The sequence below is a fragment of the Dromiciops gliroides genome, chromosome 2 (genome assembly GCF_019393635.1).
Source record: "Dromiciops gliroides isolate mDroGli1 chromosome 2, mDroGli1.pri, whole genome shotgun sequence".
In the NCBI taxonomy this organism is placed as follows: Eukaryota; Metazoa; Chordata; class Mammalia; order Microbiotheria; family Microbiotheriidae; genus Dromiciops; species Dromiciops gliroides.
The window spans coordinates 355,377,060-355,399,254 of record NC_057862.1 but is presented as its reverse complement, the minus strand read 5'-3'; the positions used below and the strand labels follow the sequence as shown (position 1 = coordinate 355,399,254).

The 22,195-nt window shown below is 36.6% G+C and overlaps 1 protein-coding gene across 13 annotated transcripts in view; it reads right to left on the bottom strand.

Moving 5' to 3' along the window:
• Positions 1-22,195, bottom strand: part of NSD1 (nuclear receptor binding SET domain protein 1) — a 175,691-nt gene that overhangs the window by 59,839 nt on the left and 93,657 nt on the right. For all 13 annotated transcript variants that reach the window (XM_043982055.1, XM_043982064.1, XM_043982057.1 and 10 more), the window contains one exon: positions 83-207. In XM_043982055.1, coding sequence (XP_043837990.1) covers positions 83-207 — 125 coding nt within the window. The remainder of the gene's footprint in view (positions 1-82; positions 208-22,195) is intronic.

Sequence of the window (22,195 nt, the reverse complement as noted above, 5' to 3'; positions counted from 1 at the left end):
AAGTACACAGGATGAAAATAAGAATTGTGAAAGTACCTGTGAAAGAACAGTTGAAAAAAGGGTGTAAAGAACACATACTCACCTTGGACAATTGTTCCTGCACCTTTTTTTGTTTTTTCTTGGGGGCAAATATCTGGTCATATTTCTCTGTATATTCCAGAAGCCACTTACTTGGCTTCCTAAGACGTTTCTTCTCTGAGCGTACAACTAAGGTAAAGGGAAAAAAGAAAAAGGAAAAAAGAATCAATATTGAACACCAGTGGGGCAACAAGCTAGAGAAAAAGCTAGTACCTTGTATTTTTCCCAAAGCATGCAAACATTCTCTTTAATTTTCAAGTTGCTCTACAAAATATTAAGTTGTGATGTTTTCCTTTACAAAAAAATTCTTGAAGGTAAAACACTAAAAATGGTAGTGCCTAACAAGCTAGAAAAGTTTTAAGTGACATTCTATCTTATTGTATGAAGACCAACATAGATAAGTACATCATATGAAGTTGGAAGGTTATTTTTTTTAGCAACAGCAATTAAATGAAACATAAAAAGTTGCAAGGATTACAAAGTATGCTTAGTGGAAGAAGTACCCAAAATGATGAAATCACACATTTTAAAGCATGATGAAGCAGGATGCTTTTACTTAAAGTAGTCTTTCAAGATTGAGTTTGCACCAAGGTAAATGGTGCAAGAAACCTCGAAAAACTTTTGTTAAAATTAGAAGTGCATGTAATTAACTCCACAATCTCTCTAGTGGTTTTTAAATAGGAATGGATGCTGTATTTTATCAAAGACCTTTTCTGCATCTATTGAGATAATCATATGACTTCTGTTGCTTTTGTTATTGATATGGTCAATTGTACTGATAGTTTTCCTAATAACGAACCAACCCTGCATTCCTGGTATAAATTCTACCAGGTCACATTAAAAATATTAGCATAGGAATAAAAGTAGCTTACCTTAAAATGTTAAGTATTATTTATCTAAAATCATCAGCAAGCATTATCTATAATGGGGATAACCTAAAAGCCTTCCCAATACAATCAGGGGTGAAGCAAGGATACCCATTAGCACCTCTATTATTTAATATTGTATTAAAAATGTTAGCTATAGGAATAAAATAAAAAGAAATTAAAGGAATTAGAATAGGTAATGAGGGGGCAGCTAGATGACACAGTGGTAAAGCACTGGCCCTGGATTCAGGAGTACCTGAGTTCAAATCCGGCCTCAGACACTTGACACTTACTAGCTGTGTGACCCTGGACAAGTCACTTAACCCTCATTGCCCCCCCCACACACAAAAAAAGAATAGGTAATGAGGAAACAAAACTATCACTCTCTGCAGGTATGTTATACTTAGAAAAACCTAGAGAATCAACTAAAAAACTACTTGAGACACTTAACACTTACTAGCTGTGTGACCCTGGGCAAGTCACTTAACCCCAATTGCCTCACTAAAAACAAAACAAAACAAAACAAAAAACTACTTGAAATTATTAACATTAGCAAAGTTGCAGGATACAAAATTAACACACATAAATCATCAGGATTTCTATATATTACCAAGAAGGTCTAGCAACAAGAAATAGAAAGAGAAATTCCATTTAAAATAACCGTGATCACAGGCAGCTAGGTGGCACAGTGGATAGAGAGCATTGGCCCTGAATTCAGGAGGACCTGAGTTCAAATCGGCCTCAAACACTTGACACTTACTAGCTGTGTGACCCTGGGCAAGTCACTTAACCCTCATTGCCCTGCCCAAAAAACCAAAACAAACAAAAAAAATAATAAAATAACTGTGGTCAACATAAAATACTTGGGAGTTGGCTCCTAAGACAAAACACAGCAACTACATGACCAGAACTACAAAACACTTCACAGAAATAAAGTCAGATCTAAACAACTGGAAAAATATTAATTGCTCATGGGTAGGCTGAGCCAGTATAATAAAAATGACAATCCTACCTTAGTTTATTTATTTAGTGCTATACCAATCAAACTATCAAAAAAATTGTATAGAGCTAGAAAAAAAATTTAAAAATTCATCTTGAAAAACAAAGTTCAAGGATATCATGGGAATCAATGAAAAAATATGAAAGATAGTGGTCTAGCAGTACCAGATCTCAAACTGTGTTAGAAAGTGGTAATTATTAAAACAATCTGGTACTGCTAAGAAATAGAGAAGTAGATCAGTAGAATTGGATAGAAACTACACTGTATTAGTCTAGTATATGATAAACCCAAATAGCCAAGCTTTTGAAACAAAAACTCATTATTTGACAAAAACTGCTAGGAAAACGGTAAAACAGGATGGCAGAAACTAGGTATAGACCAACACCTCACAACATATACTAAAATAAGGTCAAAATGGGTACATAATTTACACATAAAAGATGACATCATAAGAAAATTAAGGGAGCATGGAATCGTTTATCTGTCAGATTTATGGGCAGGGGAAGAATTTAGGACCAAAGAAGATATAGAGAACAAAATAAAATGTAAAATAGATCATTTTGATTATAGAAAGTTAAAAGGCTTTTGCGCAAAACTAATGTAACCAAGATTAAAAGAGAAGTAGAAAACTGGGAATTTTTAAAACAAATATCTCTGATAAAAGCCTCATTTCTCAACTAGAGAGCTGAATCAGATTTATAAAAATATTTATAGAAGCTCTTTTTGTGGTGGCTAAGAATTGGAAATCAAAGGAATGCCCATCAAATGGGGAATGGCTAAACAAACTGTGGTATATGATGGTGATGCAATATTATTGTGCTATAAGAAATAACAAGCAGGGGGCAGCTAGGTTGCACAGTGGATAGAGCACCGGCTCTGGATTCAGGAGTACCTGAGTTCAAATCTGGCTTCAGACACTTGACACTTACTAGCTGTGTGACCCTGGGCAAGTCACTTAACCCCCATTGGCCCACAAAAAACAACAACAACAACAACAACAACAACAACAAGAAATAACAAGCAGGATGACTCCAGAAAGGCCTGAAAAGATATGTATGAAATGATGTATTGTGAAGTGAGCAGAACCAAGAGAATGTTGTATACAGAGACAGAAATATTGTTTGATGAAGCACTGTGAATGACTTGACTTTTCTCAACAATACAATGATCTAAGACAATCTCAAAGTACTAATGAGGAAACATACTATCCACCTCCAAAGAAAGAACTGATATTGATGGAACAGACTGAAGTATGCTATTTTTTCACTTTCTTTCATTTTTTTCCCTTTTTATCAAGCTTTCTTGTACAAAATTACAAATATGATAATGTTTTATATAACCACATATTATACAGCCCATATTTAATTGTTTGCTGCCTCAGGAAGGGAGATGGGAAGGGAGGGAAAGAGGTATAAAAATTGGAACTCAAAACTATAAATAAAAATGCTCATTATTAAAATAAATGAATGAACAGATAGATAGGTATATAAATAATCTCCATACTCCAAGATGCTTAATTGCCTTGTTTGAAATTATTCAATAAAGGCAAATAAAACTTACTTAAAACTAGCAAAAAATCAAACCACCCAAAACAAAACTTAAATATAATTTCTACCTTTCAATTTACTAAACATAAGTGAAAATCCTTAAAATAAGTATATTCCACAACTGTCAGGTAGGTGCTATTATTATCTTGATTTTACAGATGAGGAAACTGAGGCCGAAAGAAGTTAAGTAATTTGCCCAGGATCACAAATTGAAGTTCCTTAATCTCTAACCAGGAAGTTAAGCCTAACAAAATGTGTCAAAATCTACAACAGGATAGGTGACAGAGGCAATGAATTTAGAGTCTGAGGGCCTGGGCTTATGTCTCAGCTTGGTCATTTAACACTTGTGAAACCTGGGCAAGAATCTTGACCTTTCTGGGCTTTAGTTTCCTTTTCTTTCCTTTCCTTTTTTTTTTTTTTTGGACATTCTTTTTCATTTTGAACTTTTTTCCCCCCCTTGTTGAGGCAATTGGGGTTAAGTGACTTGCCCAGGGTCACACAGCTAGTAAGTGTGTAAAGTGTCTGAGGCCGAATTTGAACTCAGGTCCTCCTGAATCCAGGGCCAGTTCTCTATCCACTGTGCCACCTAGCTGTCCCTTTTAGTTTCCTTATCTATAAAACTGGAGTAGATGACCTTTGAAGCCTGTTCCATACGCAAATCTATGGGTCCTACTCAATAACTATAAAGGTGGTCCCTCAGGGGCAGCTAGGTGGTGCAGTGGATAGAACACCGGCTCTGGAGTCAGGAGGACCTGAGTTCAAATTCGACCTCAGACACCTGACACTTACTAGCTGTGTGACCCTGGGCAAGTCACTTAACCCCAATTGCCTCACCCCCCCCCAAAAAAAGGTGGTCCCTCAACTCCCAGAAACAGTGAAATGCAAAAGGCAACCAAAAAAATATTTTTAAAATACCATTTATAGATAGATAGATAGATAGAGGACTGTAATATATAGCTATATAATCCCAAGCCCTAAATTACATAAGAGAAAATTGAGGCAGGGCAAATTGAACAAGTTGGCTTTTCTTTGGACATGTTATCAAAATCACTGAACAAACAGATGACAGACCCAGTATGTCTCCTCACTCCAAATCCAGTGTTCTTTATACCACAGTGTGCTGCCTCTATTCCCTTTGGTTGGAAAAGTACTTAAAGTAGATGGCTTCTAATTAAACTGTCTTGAGTGAGAAAATAGAAGGTGTATCTTTCTTGTGACTCACTGACTGTCATAAACTCCATAACAACTATATTTCTACATCTGATGTAACTCCCTTAAAAGACTACAAGTTCCAAAGAGCAGATCCATCCTTTTTGTACACTCCACAGCACCCAAAGGACAGACTTGTATAGAACACTTAATAAATACTAATGGAATAAATGACAGTACTGTCTATTATCATACACTACTGCAGCAAGAAATAAAGAAATTGAAGTCTAGTGGTCAAGTTATTTGTTGAAGGTCACACGACTAGTGAATAGCAGGCTTGGAATCCAAATTTAGGTCTTTCTGACCCTAGCAAAATGTTTGTTCCACAATGGCACTGCTTTTGACAATGATGTATAAAATAGATTAAGGTTTACAGGGTGCTTTCTTTTGAACAACACTGTGAGGTCAGTAAATAGTAGAAATATTATCATTTGGGGCAGCTAGGTGGCGCAGTGGATAAAGCACCGGCCTTGGATTCAGGAGTACCTGAGTTCAAATCCGGCCTCAAGACACTTGACTTACTAGCTGTGTGACCCTGGGCAAGTCACTTAACCCCCATTGCCCAGCAAACCCCCCCCCAAAAAGAAATATTATCATTTTATATAATTGAACTGTGGCTCAAATGTAAAACCTAACCATATATATACATATACATATATATACATATATATATACACACACACATATATATATAAATGCATATGTATCGTGCTTGTTTAGAAGCAGCTAAAACCAGACTATATATTGATTTTTGCCTAGAACTTGACAAAGGCCATAGAACCATACAATTTGGAGGTAGAGAAGAATATAAAGATTAAATAGTCCACAACCATCATGTCAGAGTTGGAGAAATCAAAGGTCAAAAAAGAGAACTGGCTTGCTTATGATCACAGAGCCAAAAGTCAAATCCAGATAATCTGACTCTAAAGCAAGTTGGTATGATCTGCAATGAATCTGCATTTTCAGCAATGATCCAAGATAACTCTGCAAGACTTATGAAAATTGCAAATCCATCTGCAGAGAAAGAATCGATGGTATCTGAAAACAGACTGAAGCATAATTTTCTTGATAACTCCTTAATCTGAAGTTTTGTTTTTGTCTATTTTCTTTCACAACCTGTTTTGCATGACTACTCATGTATAACTTACACTGAATTGCTTGAGTTCTTGGGGGGAGGGCAGGGAGGGAGGGAGAGAGGGAGGAAAAGAAGTTGGAATACAAAGTTTTAAAAAATTGATGTCGAAATTTGTTTTTACATGTAATTTGGAAAAATAAAGTTCTAAATAAAGCATCACTACTATCTATTATTGGAGATAGCAACAGTTTTACAACTAAGGAAATGAGAAACAAAACATGATTTCTCAATTTTCTACTCAGACTATTCTACAACAAGATCCGTCTCCTTTCTCCAAAACCATAATTAACAATAAGGTTAATTCTGCTAGAGAATCATTCCCCTTACAATAAATGTTTTTACTATTTGAAAAAAGGTTGGGGGCAGCTAGGTGGCGCAGTGGATAGAGCACTGGCCCTGGAGTCAGGAGTACCTGAGTTCAAATCCAGCCTCAGACACTTAACACTTACTAGCTGTGTGACCCTGGGCAAGTCACTTAACCCCAATTGCCTCACTTAAAAAAAAAAGAAAAAAGGTTCATGCCTTGAGTGCAAAGACTATTCATTTTTTATATTTCTGCAATTCTAACACTGAAGTCAATGTTTCTGTCCACAATAACGATTACTTTTGTTATAATAAAAACTAAGATTTTATATAACACTGATTTTCAATGATCATCTATTACTTCATTTGATTGTCACAACAACCTTGTGAGAGGTAAGTGCTATTGTTAGCCCCAGTTTTATAAATGAGAAAAATGAGGCTTGAGAGAGGTTCAGTGTCTTGTCCAGGGTCACAAAGCTAGCAAACAACTAAAGTAGAATTTGAACACAGGTCTTTCTGACTCCAAGTCAGGTATTTTTTACCCTACTGTGCCAGCTAGCTATTACTTTTGTCAGCAATCTAATTTTACTCTATAACTACATAATTATTAAAGGCTACCACATTCACATTTCCCAACATTCCAAAGGGAACAGATTGGATTTAATGCCAATTTAGGGAAGCAAAAGCAAAAAGGATAGAGGGAACCTAGTATTTTCCCCATGGATCACTATTTTCAGGAAGGAAAAGTAATGGGGAAAGATCAATGGTCCTAGAGCCAGAAGATCTGGGTTTCAAGTCCTAAAAGCCATTTACCAGCTAACAGATCTTGAAAGTCAATTCATTCCTATGGGATTCAGTTTCTTCAATTGTAAAATATGCAAAGTGTGGCCTACTGGTGTGGCAGACAAAGGTTTCTGAATCAGATGTTTTTGCTTAGTTCAAGATGAGACTGGATGGGCAATGATTATAATGAAAAGACAAGAGATATCAGTAAGATTTTTTTTTTGGTTAAATAAAAACAAATAATAAAGTTGGCCTGGATCAAAGATTCTTAATCTAAGGTCTGCGACTTAAAAAAAAATTTTCCTAACTCTATTCCAATATAATTAGTATTTTATGCCTTTAAAAACACCATGGGGGGAGGGGGGGAGGTCAGCTAGGTGGTACAGTGGATAGAGCAAAGTTCAAATCCTGCCTCAAACATGTGACACTGTGTGAGCCTGGGCAAGTCACTTAACCCCAATTGCCTCACTAAAAAAAAAAAAAAAAAGAATTACCTGAGGACACTGAAAGGTTAAAATGACCAACTTGGACTTGAAATTATGATATTCTAATTTCAAGGTTGGCCCTCTATCCACCATATCACAGTGCCTCTCAGGCTAATGCTTGCAATTGATTTTTAAAGGTAAGCTTATGGGATATAAGCTAGAGACAATATGAAGATTATTTTAAAATGTAAAGCAGGGGAGACTTCTGACAAGATGGAGGAGTGAATGATTATGACTAATTCTACCTAATCTATACCAAATGACAAATGGTTCACATAAAATACAAAGAGAAAGGGGTGGAGGGGTGAAGAACGGATGGAGTATGGGAGATGGGACAGAAACCACAGAGAAATTTGTAGAATTACCAAAGAAATCAGTAAGCAAAACAGGGACTCTAGTGAACAAAGACTATAGGACAAAAGAGTGAAAAAAAAAGCTATAAAAAAGGGAAAAACAGAACTGCTACAACTAAAACTACGGAACAGTGAATGCCTGCACAAGATGGTTTAAATTCATAATATAAGATATAGAAAGCCTGAAATCTATGAGACTAAAAATAAATTGATGAAAGAAGAATTCAAGATGAACAAGGGAATTGACTAAAAAGATGGTTGAAAATCTCAATGAAGTGGTAGACTTTCTTAGGAGCCAAGTGTCTTGGGTATAATGAAAAAAGCAGAAATGGAAGAATAAAAAACAAAGCAAAAAATGCTAAGGTGTAATAGGAAGATAATCTTGTATTTCTATAAGACAACTGTCCAAGATCACAAAACTAGTAAACACCTAAGGCAGGATTTGTAGTCAGGTCTTCCTGACACCAAGTCAGGCATTTTTACCCCGCTGTGCCACCTAACTATGACTGTCAACATCTAGTTTTACACTATAAATGTTTAACTATTAAAGGCTGCCATTCACATATTTCCTGACATTCTAAATGGGAAAGAGACTGAATTCAAAGCCAACTCAAGGAGAAAAAAGAATAAAGTAGCGATGGAGATAGCTTAAATATAACCCTCTCCCCCCTCTCCCCAAAAAGGTCAGTACTTTCAGAAAGGAAAAAAAAGTAATGGGAAAAGATCAATGGTCTTAAGAGCCAGGAGGCACAGGTTCTCTGCAGTTTTCATAAAATAATCTGAGCATTACTGACCTTCAAAATATACGAAGAAAAAAAGTGTTTGACTATCACATTTCAGGAAACAAAGCAAGAAAATTAAAACTTCTTGGAAATAATGGAAATAGAGGCTGGAATGCAGAACACAGAAAAAAAGAAACCCCAATTTTATTTTATGTAGAAATATAGCCATCAAATCCAGAGACAAGGAGAACATCCCGGACACAGCCAGGGAGAAGTAATTTGCATAAACAACCACTAATTCAAAGAGCAAAGATTTCTTCAGAGAGCAGAAATCAAAGTAGTGGTTGATATGTACTATCAAAAACCAAGGGCTGACATGTATACCAAGATTAACTATCCTACAAAACACAGCATCAAGAGAATAAAAAGGTTCTACAATGGAGACTGATTCTTTCCTAATTGGGAAAAGAAAAATGGAACTGTTCAATTGATATGCAAACTGACCAAGCAGATGAAACAGGAACAAAGTAATCTAGAATTTAATGCAAATAAGGAAAAGTGGATGGTTACAGAAGTTTTTTGGAAGGGTTTTTTTGGGGGGTGGAGGAGGTGGGGATTGTGTTAGTATAGGGAATAAAATTAAGAAACTGCATGTATATAACTTTATGCTGATTAGAAAAAAATGTTTTTAAACAATCCAAAATGTAATGTAAGGAAAACCAAATTTAATTAACTGAATACTTTTTTTTTTTAAGTGAGGCAATTGGGGTTAATTGACTTGCCCAGGGTGACACAGCTAGTGAGTGTCAAGTGTCTGAGGCTGTATTTGAACTCAGGTCCTCCTGAATCCAAGGCCGGTGCTTTATCCACTGCGCCACCTAGCTGCCTCTAGATCACTATCTTATACTACATACTACAATAATTTCCAAGCATATTAAAAAACATAAAAAGTCAGTTAACAGAATGGATGGATTCCCTCTCACAACTGTGATGAGGGAATAAATTTAAAACTAGTGAAGAGAGGAAGAATATTACAATAAAAGATGTTTGTGAGGTTGTGGTAGAATAAAAGCACTCAACTAGTCAAATTGTGAACTTACAGAATCTTTGGAGAGCAACATAAAATTACTAAAACAATCATACCCCTTAAACTAATTCCACTGTCATAAATATACTCTGAAAGTATTCTCAAGAGTTATCATTTTTAAAAGGGCCATCTACACAAAGAATTTTATAGCAAGATTACAGGTAATTACAAAATAAACTAAAACACAAACTGAAAGCAACCTATATATGCAAGCAATAAATGATTGAAACTGTCGGTCATATACTAGAATATTATAATGCAATTAAGACCAAAAGAATATGAGATATAGGAAGAAATCTGGGAAGACTGATCTCAGACAATGCACTGCAAAACAAAAAGTCAACACTAGACAAAAAGAATGCATTTTAACCACAACCTTAAGAGAAAAAGTAAATGAGAATAAACAAAGACTGTGAAGAGGACAAATGAGGTAAATGGAAAAACTGTTGTAATTCAAATGTTCAAACTAATTAACATAAATGTAAATAATTACCAAGGAAATTTATATTACTTATCAAAAAGAAATTTCTGAAAGGAATCTAAGTTACTAGAGACAAAACAGACCATTTAAATACAAAAATTTTGCCAACTATGCCAGACAAAACCATTTTACTAATAGAAGAAATGCAAATTACAGTATCTCTAAAGGTTTTTACCTTAAATCCTACTAATAGGCAGTAATGACAAAAAATTAACAGTCAATGCAGGAGAAGCTATGGGAAGAAAAAACTATTGGTAGAGCTACAACTTGATCCAAAGTCGATTTGGAACCATGCTCCCTCTCCTCCCAAAAGTGACTGAATTGCTTATACCCACTGATCCAGAAATCTCAGTACTGAATAGGCCCCAAAGAAATCAAAGACAGAAACATGAGTACAACACAAACTCACATATTCATAGCAACTGTTTTGGGGTAACCAAGAACTGGAAATGACAAATATCAATCAAGTAGAGAATGGCTGAACAAACTGTATATGTAACATATACTATGTAGTAAACGAATTCAGAAAAAGAAAAAACATGGGAATTCAAAGGAACACAGAAAAATACAGTAAGTTGTTTGTCAAGATAATGGAATGTGATAGATGAGATTTATATCAAGTTTGAGTATGAGTTATATTGAGAACTTTTACACTGTTTAATTTGATCATTGACAATGCTAAGCTAAGAATTAGTGAAAATGCAGCAGTTCAACAGCTAAAGAAGTGAGTTCTGAGACAATCAGAGTCCAGACCAGAGTCCAGTTTTCCTGATGACATCCCACCACTCCAAGAAGACAAGATCTCAAAGACTTTGAATGAACAGTTTCGTTTTGTTGTTTTTCTTTTTCCCTTCTGTTATTATATACACCATTTGTAATATGTATTCTCTGCAGAGGCCCTCCATCTGCAGGCAGTGTCAAAGCACTGGTTCATGAGGGACCACCCCTCTGGACAAAATTTCCTTTTTCTTATTTTCCTATATTTTTATTTACATATTGTTTGTTAGCATAGGGTGTGTTTCATCAAGGAACACCCTGTTCCTAGAAGAAACAAAGGGGGGGGGGGAGAGGAAATGTGTCAAGATAATGGAATGTAATAGATGAGATTTAGCAGATACTCAGGGGCCCCACCTGGAGACTGAGTTAAACTGATTGAATTGGATAAGGCTATTGACTGCTTACTAGATTGTAAGCACATCTGGCTGGTACTTTAGGGTACTTAAGAAAGTAATTATTCTCAGAAGCTAAAAACTTTGAACTTTACATTGAGACCACCTTCAGGTCCAGTGAACCAATGAATTTGAATGACACTACCCAATCAGCTTGAAGAACCTTCCATTTCTGTGAGGGGAACATGAAGCAGGAAGAGGATGCTAGGGAGAGTTTTTGCTCTTTTGATGCGAGAGATCAGCATGGTGGGAGAAGACTTCAGAAGGGGGAGCTTAGGAAGGTTAGGATTGCCAGGTTATAGGAAATCTGTTCTCAATCCTTCTCTTTCTCTTACTATCTTTCAATAAAGCCTTAAAAAACCTAAACTCATTTATCAGTGATTTTTATTCAGTTTCCCCCCAAAACTGGGGGAACAGATTAGAACTCACATTTAAAATTTTAAATAACACAGTTGTTAAGAATTAATGTGGGGGGGGGGGGTGGCTAGGTGGCGCAGTGGCTAGAGCACCGGCCCTGGATTCAGGAGGACCTGAGTTCAAATTCGGCTTCAGACACTTGACACTTACTAGCTGTGTGACCCTGGGCAAGTCACTTAACCCCCATTGCCCTGCAAAAAAAAAAGAATTAATGTAGGGAAGCCAAGATGGCGGAGGAAAGGCAGTGAGCTCCCGAACTCATGACACAATTGCTCCAAAAAACATCCAAATAAGGAAAATGCCAGGAGCAGCAAAACTCACAGAATTTGCTGAAATCACCTTCTAACCAAGAATGGCTTGGAAGGTCAGAAGGAGGGAGCTGCTGTGCTGATACAGGAGTTGGGCCCAACCCCACAGTCACCCTGACACAGATCCAGTCTCAGGAAGTCCTCACCAGAGAAGGAGACCCCAGAGCCTCTGAATCAGCTGAAGCACCAGTGTCATCTGGAAATAAGCTCATAGTCTGGTGAGTGGGCTGAACCCTGGACAGGGGAGAGACTACAGGGGTTTATGCTGGTGCTAAGGCAGAACTTGGATTTTACACCCCTACTGAGAACCAGGAGGTAGGCACAAGTAGAAGTGGCCCAGGTGGGGGAGGGGCACAGACTCGTTGGAGCTAACAACCACAACACACAAAGCTGGTTGATTGGCAAGTTGGTCTGGGGTCATCTAGGACCAGGAAACAGGCTGGGCGAGGGAAGAACCTGATTCTCTTTAAATCATACCACCTGAGACTTAAGCTTGGGATACTGCAGCCTGGAAACAGTGCCCCACTTTAAGGAGTGTAACGATTGGAATGACGCCACCTGCTGGATACTTACTGTAGAAGAGTTCTGCCCATGAAGGGAAGGTCTTTGAGGGCAAGACCAGGAGTCAGGAAGTGACGCGGGCTAGTGGGAGGAGGAAGGAAGAGACTGGCGCTCAGTCTCGCGCTCTTTTCCTCTGGACTCTGGTGGAGAAGGGAGCTAGAAATGTGCTCTCCCTTTAATAGATAGAAATCTAGGCCTTTTTCTCTCTCTTTACCAAATTCTTATTCTCCTTAATAAATGCTTAAAAGTCTAACTCTTGCTAAAGCTTATAATTTATTGGCGACCACTCATTAGATATTTTAGACAGTTTAGCTAGAATTTTAGCCCTTAACAGATGGCTGACCACAAAGAGGAAAGCTGAACCTCACTTCTGATCTTCCGGTTGGGTAAGAAATTTTCCCTACCCTAACCCTTTAAATCTTAAGTACTGCTGAATTGCCTGGTGTTTTCCCTTTAAATTTTTTCAAATGGACCTTTTAAACTCCCTAATTATCCTATTTTTGATTTTAGTCTGTTTAACCAGACAAATGGGAGATAAGATCATGTTAATGCTTTGTTTTTGTGGATTTTCTATTTTTCTTTTTATTTTTGTTAAAAGAGCCAGCAACTTACTCACACAAGGAAATATCTCTCCCTCTCCCAACCATGCTTTTTCAGAGAAACCTGAAGAGATTCCTGCAGCTTTTCCCAATTCTAATTGTTGCTCTAATTTTGCATGCCTGGAGGCAATGACCCACCCTCTAGAAGCTTTTAATCCCCTAGCACCTGGAGGCAAAGTGGGGGAAGAGGAATCCAGGCCTGAGTTCAAAATCAAGTCTGATTCAAATTGTGCTGGTCCCTCCCCTCCTCTCCAGACCCCACCCTCTACTCCTCCCATGGCCAAGCCCATTGCTTCCCCTGCCTGGGAAGTCCAGAGAACTGATGCGCATGCTCAACTTTCTCTAACTACATTTGCAGCTTCAGGCTCAGCCCTTCCCCAGCCTGGCTGTGCTTCTGAGACAACTTTAGAAAACCCTTTAAATTCCAGATATGCTCGATTTGTTCATAATTTTGCTAACCTGCTTTTGTCTTTAATTAGTAATCTTATAAAGCGTTTGTATGGTGAAAAGCCCGACAGACAATATAGAGGGGTTAAAGAAGAAAAACTTAAGCTGAATAAGAATGACAATCATCACCATAGTTCAAGACTCCGCTTCTTTTGCCATGGAAGGGTACATATTTTACAGAAATGTAGAAGTAAGCAGCAAGGTATTGATATGAGTATTGGGGATTTTAGATATCGGAATCAAAAGTGTTCTGAATTCACTCAGAGTATTAGTATCAGTTCAGAGGTTACATAGGATTTCTATGCTATTATATATACATTTTGAAATTAATGGTATGGGTTTATTTTCATAGAGATTTTCATGCTTTTGAGATTGTGTCTTATACCTAGTTTCTAAAACAAGGAGAATATTTGTAAAAGCTTTTTATAGTCATGTGATCAAGTTTATATTTTATAATACTCTTATTGATATTAAGTTCATATTCATTTAGATTTCCTTAGTTTGAATTTCACTGTCTTTTATTGTTCCATTTGTATTTTCTTCTATTCATTTGTCTATCTAATTTTGAAACATGGCAAGATGGTTTTGATTTTATTATACAATGTTAATTCTAGGAGTATTGTGCTCCCATATTCCGAGTTGTTTGTTTTTGTTATTTTTTCTCAACTGATTATTTGATCAAACTCTTTAAAGCATTTCCCTGGCAAATTGTTTGCCATGGCAAGTGTAAATTGATTCTAGAAGTATTATTTTTGATAAGCATATTCCAAAAAAAAAAAAAAAAAAGGGGGAACATTTGTAAAAGTTTTCTTTTTTCAAAAAAAAAAAGTTCTTTGAGATTCTGTTGTGCTTTAACTTGTATTTAAGTATGTTCTGATTTTTCACAAAAGTAATTGTATACTAAGTAAAAAAAAGGGTATTATTTGAAATTGTTGCATAATTATATATTATATTTTGAGTCAAGATGTATTCACATTTTTTGCAATCATTTATTATCCTCAATTTTAAATCCATATGAGACTTGGATTATGGGAACTTATCATTTAAGACATTAATTGCCTTTATTCTGAGTTATCAGATGCCAGTTGGCCAAGATGCCATCCAATCACAAGAGGAATACATGCAAGAGCAGACACTGAACTGTCACATGAGGGGAGACATGCATGAAGTCAAGGTATGGCCGAGGGAACGGCTTTTGACAAATGTTGAGGTTGGATTCTCTTGGTTTAATATTTTATTCTCTTTTTCCCCACAATATTGTACAGATGGCTGGAAGTATTCATCCCACCCATCTCACTTCTACACCTGGCTTCTATGCTCCCTCCTATATGCCTGATGCCATAGACATCTCAATCCCATGCATCTGATTAAGTCTGACTCAGTTTCTTCCAATATGTTCGGTGGCATGGACATATATTCCATCCACCTATTTTAAGCCTGGCATACTGTATGGGCAGTACATATTGCTCAAGTGTGGGAATGCTCATATCCCATCATTTCTCTGTTCTTTTATGGTAACCCCCATAATTATCTCAGGTGTCATGATAAATAACAGTGTTGAATTTGGCCTTGACACCTGTTACCAATTATATTAGATTTTCTAATTTCTCATAATGGCATGAGGATAATTAGGCAGATGATGCAAAAAGTGATGAAACAAAGATAAAAATTATTTTTAAAAATTAATATCGCAGCAATTGTCTTCTCAAATACCCTCCATAAGGGGGGACTATAGTAATATTATAATTTTAAAGAATGGTTCAATTTTTGTTTTATTATATGTTTCATGTGTAACAACTAAGATTCTGAATTCCCTTAGACATGTTTTTGAGAACTTTCATTGTTTGATTTGATTATTGACAAAGCTATTTTAAAGTTGTGTTAAGCTCAATTTTGTAGGAAATTTCCTGGCTGATTACCAGTATCCACACATCAACCCCTGAAAAGACTTCCATTCCACGACTACACCTAGAGGACATCTGAGAAAAGACTTTCAGAGACTTTAAATGAACAGTTTTGATTTGTTTTTGTTGGTTTTTTTTCTCTTTCTGTTATAATATACACCATATGTAACATGTATTCTCTGCAGAGGCCCTCCCTTTGCAAGACTAATGTCAAAGCGTCGGTTCATGAGGACAAAAAATCGCCCCTCTGGACAAAACTTTCCTCTCTTCCTTTTCTATATTGTTGTTCACATATTATTAGTTAGCAATAGTTATTATATTGTTTTTACTGTTCCGTCAAGGAAACATTTTGTTTCTTGAGGAACAACAGGGGGGACTGTAACGATTGGAATGACGCCACCTGCTGGATACTTACTGTAGAAGAGTTCTGCCCATGAAGGGAAGGTCTTTGAGGGCAAGACCAGGAGTCAGGAAGTGACGCGGGCTAGTGGGAGGAGGAAGGAAGAGACTGGCGCTCAGTCTCGCGCTCTTTTCCTCTGGACTCTGGTGGAGAAGGGAGCTAGAAATGTGCTCTCCCTTTAATAGATAGAAATCTAGGCCTTTTTCTCTCTCTTTACCAAATTCTTATTCTCCTTAATAAATGCTTAAAAGTCTAACTCTTGCTAAAGCTTATAATTTATTGGCGACCACTCATTAGATATTTTAGACAGTTTAGCTAGAATTTTAGCCCTTAACAGGAGCTAAAAGTCTAGTAAAAGAAAGGCAAAATGAGCCGACAGAGAAAGGTGAGAACCACAGAAAGTTTCTTCAGTAACAAGGAAGACCAAGGGGCACCCTCAGAGGAAGATGTCAACATCAGGGCCCTTTTATCTAAAGCTTCCAAGAAAAATACGAATTGGTCTCAGGCCATGGAGGTGCTCAAAAAGGACTTTGAAGATAAAATTAGAGAGGTAGAGGAAAAAACGGAAAGAGAAATGAGAGTGATGCAGGAAAGACATGAGAAAAAAGTCAACAGCTTGAAAAGTCAAATGGAAAAGGAGGTACAAAAGCTCTCTGATGAAAATAATTGCCTAAGAATTAGGATTGAACAAATGGAAGCCAGTGACTTTATGAGAAACCAAGACACAATAAAGCAAATCCAAATGAATAAAAAAAATAGAGGGCAATGTGAAATATCTTCTGGGAAAAAGACCTGGAAAATAGGTCCAGGAGAGATCATTTGAAAATTATTGGTTTACCTGAAAACCATGATCAAGGAAAGAGCTTAGACACCATCTTCCAAGATATTCTCAGGGAAAACTGCCCTGAAATTCTAGAAGAAGCAGCTAAAATTTAAACTGAAAGAACCACTGATCACCTCCAGAAAGATATCCCAAAAAGAAAACTCCTAGGAATATTATAGCCAAATTCCAGAGCTCTCAGGTCAAGGAGAAAATATTGCAAGCTGCCAAAAAGAAAGAATTCAAATACCGTGGAGCCCCAGTCAGGATAGCACAAGATCTAGCAGCTTCTACATTAAAGGACCGAAACTGCTGGGAAAACTGAAGATAGTATGGCAGAAATTAGGCATAGACCAACATCTTACACCTTATACTAAAATAAGGTCAAAATGGATACATGATTTAGACATAAGAGGTGATACCATAGGTAAATTAGGAGAGAAAGGAATAGTGTACCTATCAGATCTTTGGAAAGGAGAACAGTTTTTGACCAAACAAGAGATAAGAGTATATTATAAAATGCAAAATGGATGATTTTGATTATATTAAATTAAAAAATTTTTGTACAAACAGAAGCAATGCATCCAAAATTGGAAGGGAGGCAGAAAGCTGGGAAACAATTTTTGAGGCCAGTGCTTCTGATAAAGGCCTCATCTCTAAAATATATAGGGAACTAAATCAAATTTATAAGAATCCAAGTCATTCCCCAATTGAGAAATGGTCAAAGGATATGAACAGGCAGTTTTCTGATGAAGAAACCAAAGCTATCTATTCCCATATGAAAAAATGCTCTAAATCTCTAATGATTAGAGAGATGCAAATTAAAACAACTCTGAGGTACCACCTGACACCTATCAAATTGGCTAAAATGACAAAAAAGGAAAATAATAAATGGTGGAGAAGCTGTGGGAAAATTGGAACGCTAATTCATTGTTGGTGGAGCTGTGAACTGATCCAGCCATTCTGGAGAGCAATTTGGAATTATGCCCAAAGGGCTATAAAGCTGTGCATACCCTTTGACCCAGCAATACCACTTTTAGGTCTTTTGCCCAAAGAAATCATGGAAAGGGGAAAGGGACCCACATGTACAAAAATATTTATAGCTGCTCTTTTTGTGGTGGCAAGGAATTGGAAGTTGAGGGGATGCCCATCAATTGGGGAATGGCTGGACAAGTTGCGGTATATGAATACAATGGAATACTATTGTGCTGTAAGAAATGATGAGCAGGAGGAGTTCAGAGAAACCTGGAGGGTCTTATGTGAGCTGAGCAGAACCAGAAGAACATTGTACACAGTATCATCAACATTGAGTGTTGACCTACTGTGATGGACTATATTCTTCTCACCAATGCAATGGTACAGAAGAGTTCCAGGGAACTCATGATAGAAGAGGATCTCCAAATCCAAGGGAAAAAAAAAAAGAACTGCAGAGTATAGATGCTGAATGAACCATACTATTTCTTTTGTTTTTAGTGCTGTTGGTTTTTTTTCTATTTTGAGGTTTTTCATCATTGCTCTGATTTTTTCTCTTATAACAGGACTAATGCAGAAACAGGATTAATGTTATTATGTGTATATCTATATCTATATCTATATAGATATATAGATATAACCTTTATCAGATTACCTGCTGTCTAGGGGAGGGGGGAGGGAGGGGAGGGAGGGGGAAAAAATCTGAAATTGTAAAGCTTGTATAAACAGAAGTTGAGAACTATCTTTACATGTAACGGAAAAAATAAAATACCGTATATGTAAAAATAAATAAAAAATAAAAAATACATTAAGGGACCAGAGGGCATGGAATATGATATTCCAAAGGGCAAAGGAAATGGGATTACAACCAAGAATCACCTACCCAGCAAAACTCAGCATTATCTTTCAGCGGATAAAATGGGACTTTAATGAAAAAGAAGACTTTCAGATATTTGTGATGAAAAGACCTGAACTGAATGGCAAATTTGACTTTCAAATACAAGACCCTAGAGAACCATAAAAAAAATTGGAACTGGGGGACATACCTGGGGTCGTACAGTGGGAGACTGTCTTGTGTCTGAGGCCAGGTTTTGGCTGGGATCCCCCTGGGTCCAGGGGTGATGATTTGTCCACTGTGTCACTTAGCTAGATGATAACATCTTTAGGGTTAAATTGAGGGGTGAAGGGAATTCATTTGAGGAGGGGGAAGGGCAGAAGCAAAATCCTACATGAAAGTAACAGGAAGAATTAATGTAGGGGAGGGGGAGCTAGGTGGCACAGTGGATAGAGCACTGGCCCTGGATTCAGGAGGACCTGAGTTCAAATCCGGCCTCAGACACATAACACATTACTAGCTATGCGACCTTGGGCAAGTCACTTGACCCTCACTGCCCCATAAAAGAAAAAAACAAAAAACAAAAAAAGAATTAATGTAGGAGAAAAAAGGTTTCAATAATGTACATGAAAAGACCAGCAAGAAAAATCCAAACTCTCAGCAATTAAAAATGTAATAATGGTCCTAAATGTAATGGTAAACTGTTGAATATACAATGTCAGGTGTGGTTGGTGCATCTGGTGTTTTTCCCTGGTCATTAGACTCCATTTGACAGTGCAAGGGGACAGAGGTCAGATGAATGTTAGTTATGGAAATGAGCAGCCATCACTAGGGGGCATCTTACCTTCTTTGTTTTTACCTTTTCCCCTCTACCCTACCAGAACCATGGGAAAAGCTGGATGACCAGAAAATCTGCTGCCACAGAGTAGTTCTGTGTTCCTTCTTCAGGAAGGCTACTTGGCTGCGTTTAACAAGCTTAGAGATGAATGTCAATAACTTTAATTCTTCTGCTGAGATGGAAGACAAAGAGTCCTTACCATCTGTCCTGCCACTTCCTCCTAAAATCCTAGAGGCCTTACCTTTCTATGTCCTGCAGTCAGCTGACACTGTTATAACTGCCTATCTAACCCAAAGACCTCTGGACTTTCCATTAACCCTGCAACACAACTTTCTTTTATGTACTGTCTTCCTCAATTAAGAGTAAGAGGGGCAGCTAGATGGCACAATGGATAGAGCACCGGCCATGGAGTCCGGAGTACCTGAGTTCAAATCCGACCTCAGACCCATGACACTTACTAGCTGTGTGAACCTGGGCAAGTCACTTAACCTCAATTGCCTCACCAAAAAAAAAAAAAATTAAGGGCAAGAGATCTTTGTGATCTATGCTTAACACCCATAATAAGTACTTAATAAATGATTTTTCATTCATTCATTTTAAATTAAATAGCTGCTAATCAAGTTTAATATAATTGACTGTTTCAGTTATTTAAAAATATGATGATTTTGTACAAATAAAAATAAATTTACCCAAAGAAAAATAGATTGGGGGAAAAAAATCTTTGTACAAATTATCTCTGCTGAAAGTGACACCCAAAATCTAAATGTAACTGACTCAGGGATGTGTAAGATTAGAAACTATATATCACTGACTAGTCAAAGGATAGAGAGTTCTCAAAAAATAGTATAAAAATACCTCTGTTAAAAATGCTTGAATTTAGGGGCAGCTAGGTGCCTCACCCCCCCCCCAAAAGCTTCAATTTCTTGTAAATTAACAGATCTGAGTTATGCCTTCACACCAATTAAACTGAGGGGAAAGGGGGTAAAAGGAACATAGGAAGAGTCTTGGATTCAGGAGAACCTGAGTTCAAATCTGGCATCAGACACTTACTTAACACTTACTGGCTGTGTGACCCTGGGCAAGTCACTTAACCCCAATTGCCTCACCAAAAACAAAACAAAAACAAATGTTGAAAACTATCTCTACATATAACTAGAAAAAATAAGAAGAAAAAAATTATTATAGTATGTGAATATGCAATATTCCTGTGCAAGAAGGGAGGAACATGAAGAACTATGGGAAGGTTTGCATGAAGTGATATAATATGAGCAAAGAAGTAATACAACATGAACAAAACAACTTACAAAATTACAATTTTGTTAATGAGAACTTTAAACAAATATTAGATAAAACATTAGATAAGTGTAAAGCAACATATATTTAGTCATGTTCTCATGCTGTTCTACATGAGTTTTCTAGCTTTACACATTGTACAAAATTTAACTGGTAATAACATGAAATATTGCTTGGTGTGATGAAATAAAATAAAATTATATTTACCTCTGATAAAACATGAAAATGTTATGGAAATTTAAAACTGATTTAATTATTACTATCAAGGTAAATTAAATCATAATTTGAGTTAGCTCAAATCCAGTTTGATACATCCATTTAAAGCAAATACAGGATTAAGTAACTTTTGGATCCAATAAGGCACAGAAAAAAAATTCATTCTTGATAGCACAGAACCCTGAAACTTTTTTTTTTTTTGCTTATGAAATAAGTCATTACCAATTTCTATGTAGGTTTAACAGAGAAAGGTAGAAATGGGACAAAGCTAAAAGGAAATCACAAATATTTATTACTACTATGCACCATGCTAATTTTTTACTATGTTTAGCCATAGACAGAATTTCCTTTTAGCTTTTCAAGTTATCAGTAATAATAAAGTGTTCCTTAAAAAGAGAAAAGAGCCTCTGTGAAACCAAAGAAGAAAAAGTATCTGAAGAGAAAAGCAGAATCCTACCTGTGTCAGGGCTGGAGGGTCATATAATGTGACAAAGAAGAGAAAAGGAAGATGGAGCACTAAATACTTGAAGCTAAGAAGAAAAAAAATAGTTGGGCAATGGATAAATAAACTTTTCTATGAATGTAATGGAATATTATTATATTGTAAGAAATGATAAATATGAAACTCGGAGAAAAACTTAAGATTTAAATGAACTGATACAGACAGAAGCAAAACAAGGAAAGCAATATAAAACTACAACAATGTAAACAGAAAGAACAAAATAAAGGCTGAGTAATTATAATGACCAAACTTTTCAAAAGAACAAATTTGAAAAAATGCACTCCCCTTTGCCTTAATTCCAGTATGGGACTATGAGTGTGGAATACTACATAATTTGTCAAACTGTAGGTGTATCTGGAAGAATCTTTTTTTCTTTTTAACAAGTGTTAGCCTTGATGGGTAGAAGAATCAGCAGTGATATCAATGTGATATAAAAACCAAAAGGTAGAGGATGGAACTAGGTGGACAGTCTGAGGAGGAAGCACTTGTCCTCCTGGAAACATGAAGTGGATCCATAGGTGCTGTGAGGAAAGAGGTCTCAACAAGAGCCAGCATTATTAGTAGCCGCTAGTGATTCCCTACTTTAAGATGTACTAAGGCAGTACTCTGTTGACCTGACAAGGAGCGATTTGCTATCTTTTCAGGGTATAAATCCAAGAGATGACAAGAGGACTTCCGAAGATTTGTCAAAATGACGGAGTTACTCCTGGTGAGTCACATGGACACAAGTGATAATGCCATAAGGAGACCCAAAAGAACATAGCAGAACCAAAAGAACATATAAAATTACTACTATTTAGTAAATGAGAACTTTAAGCAAATCTTAGATTTTAAAAAAATTAGATAAGTGTAAAGCAATATATAC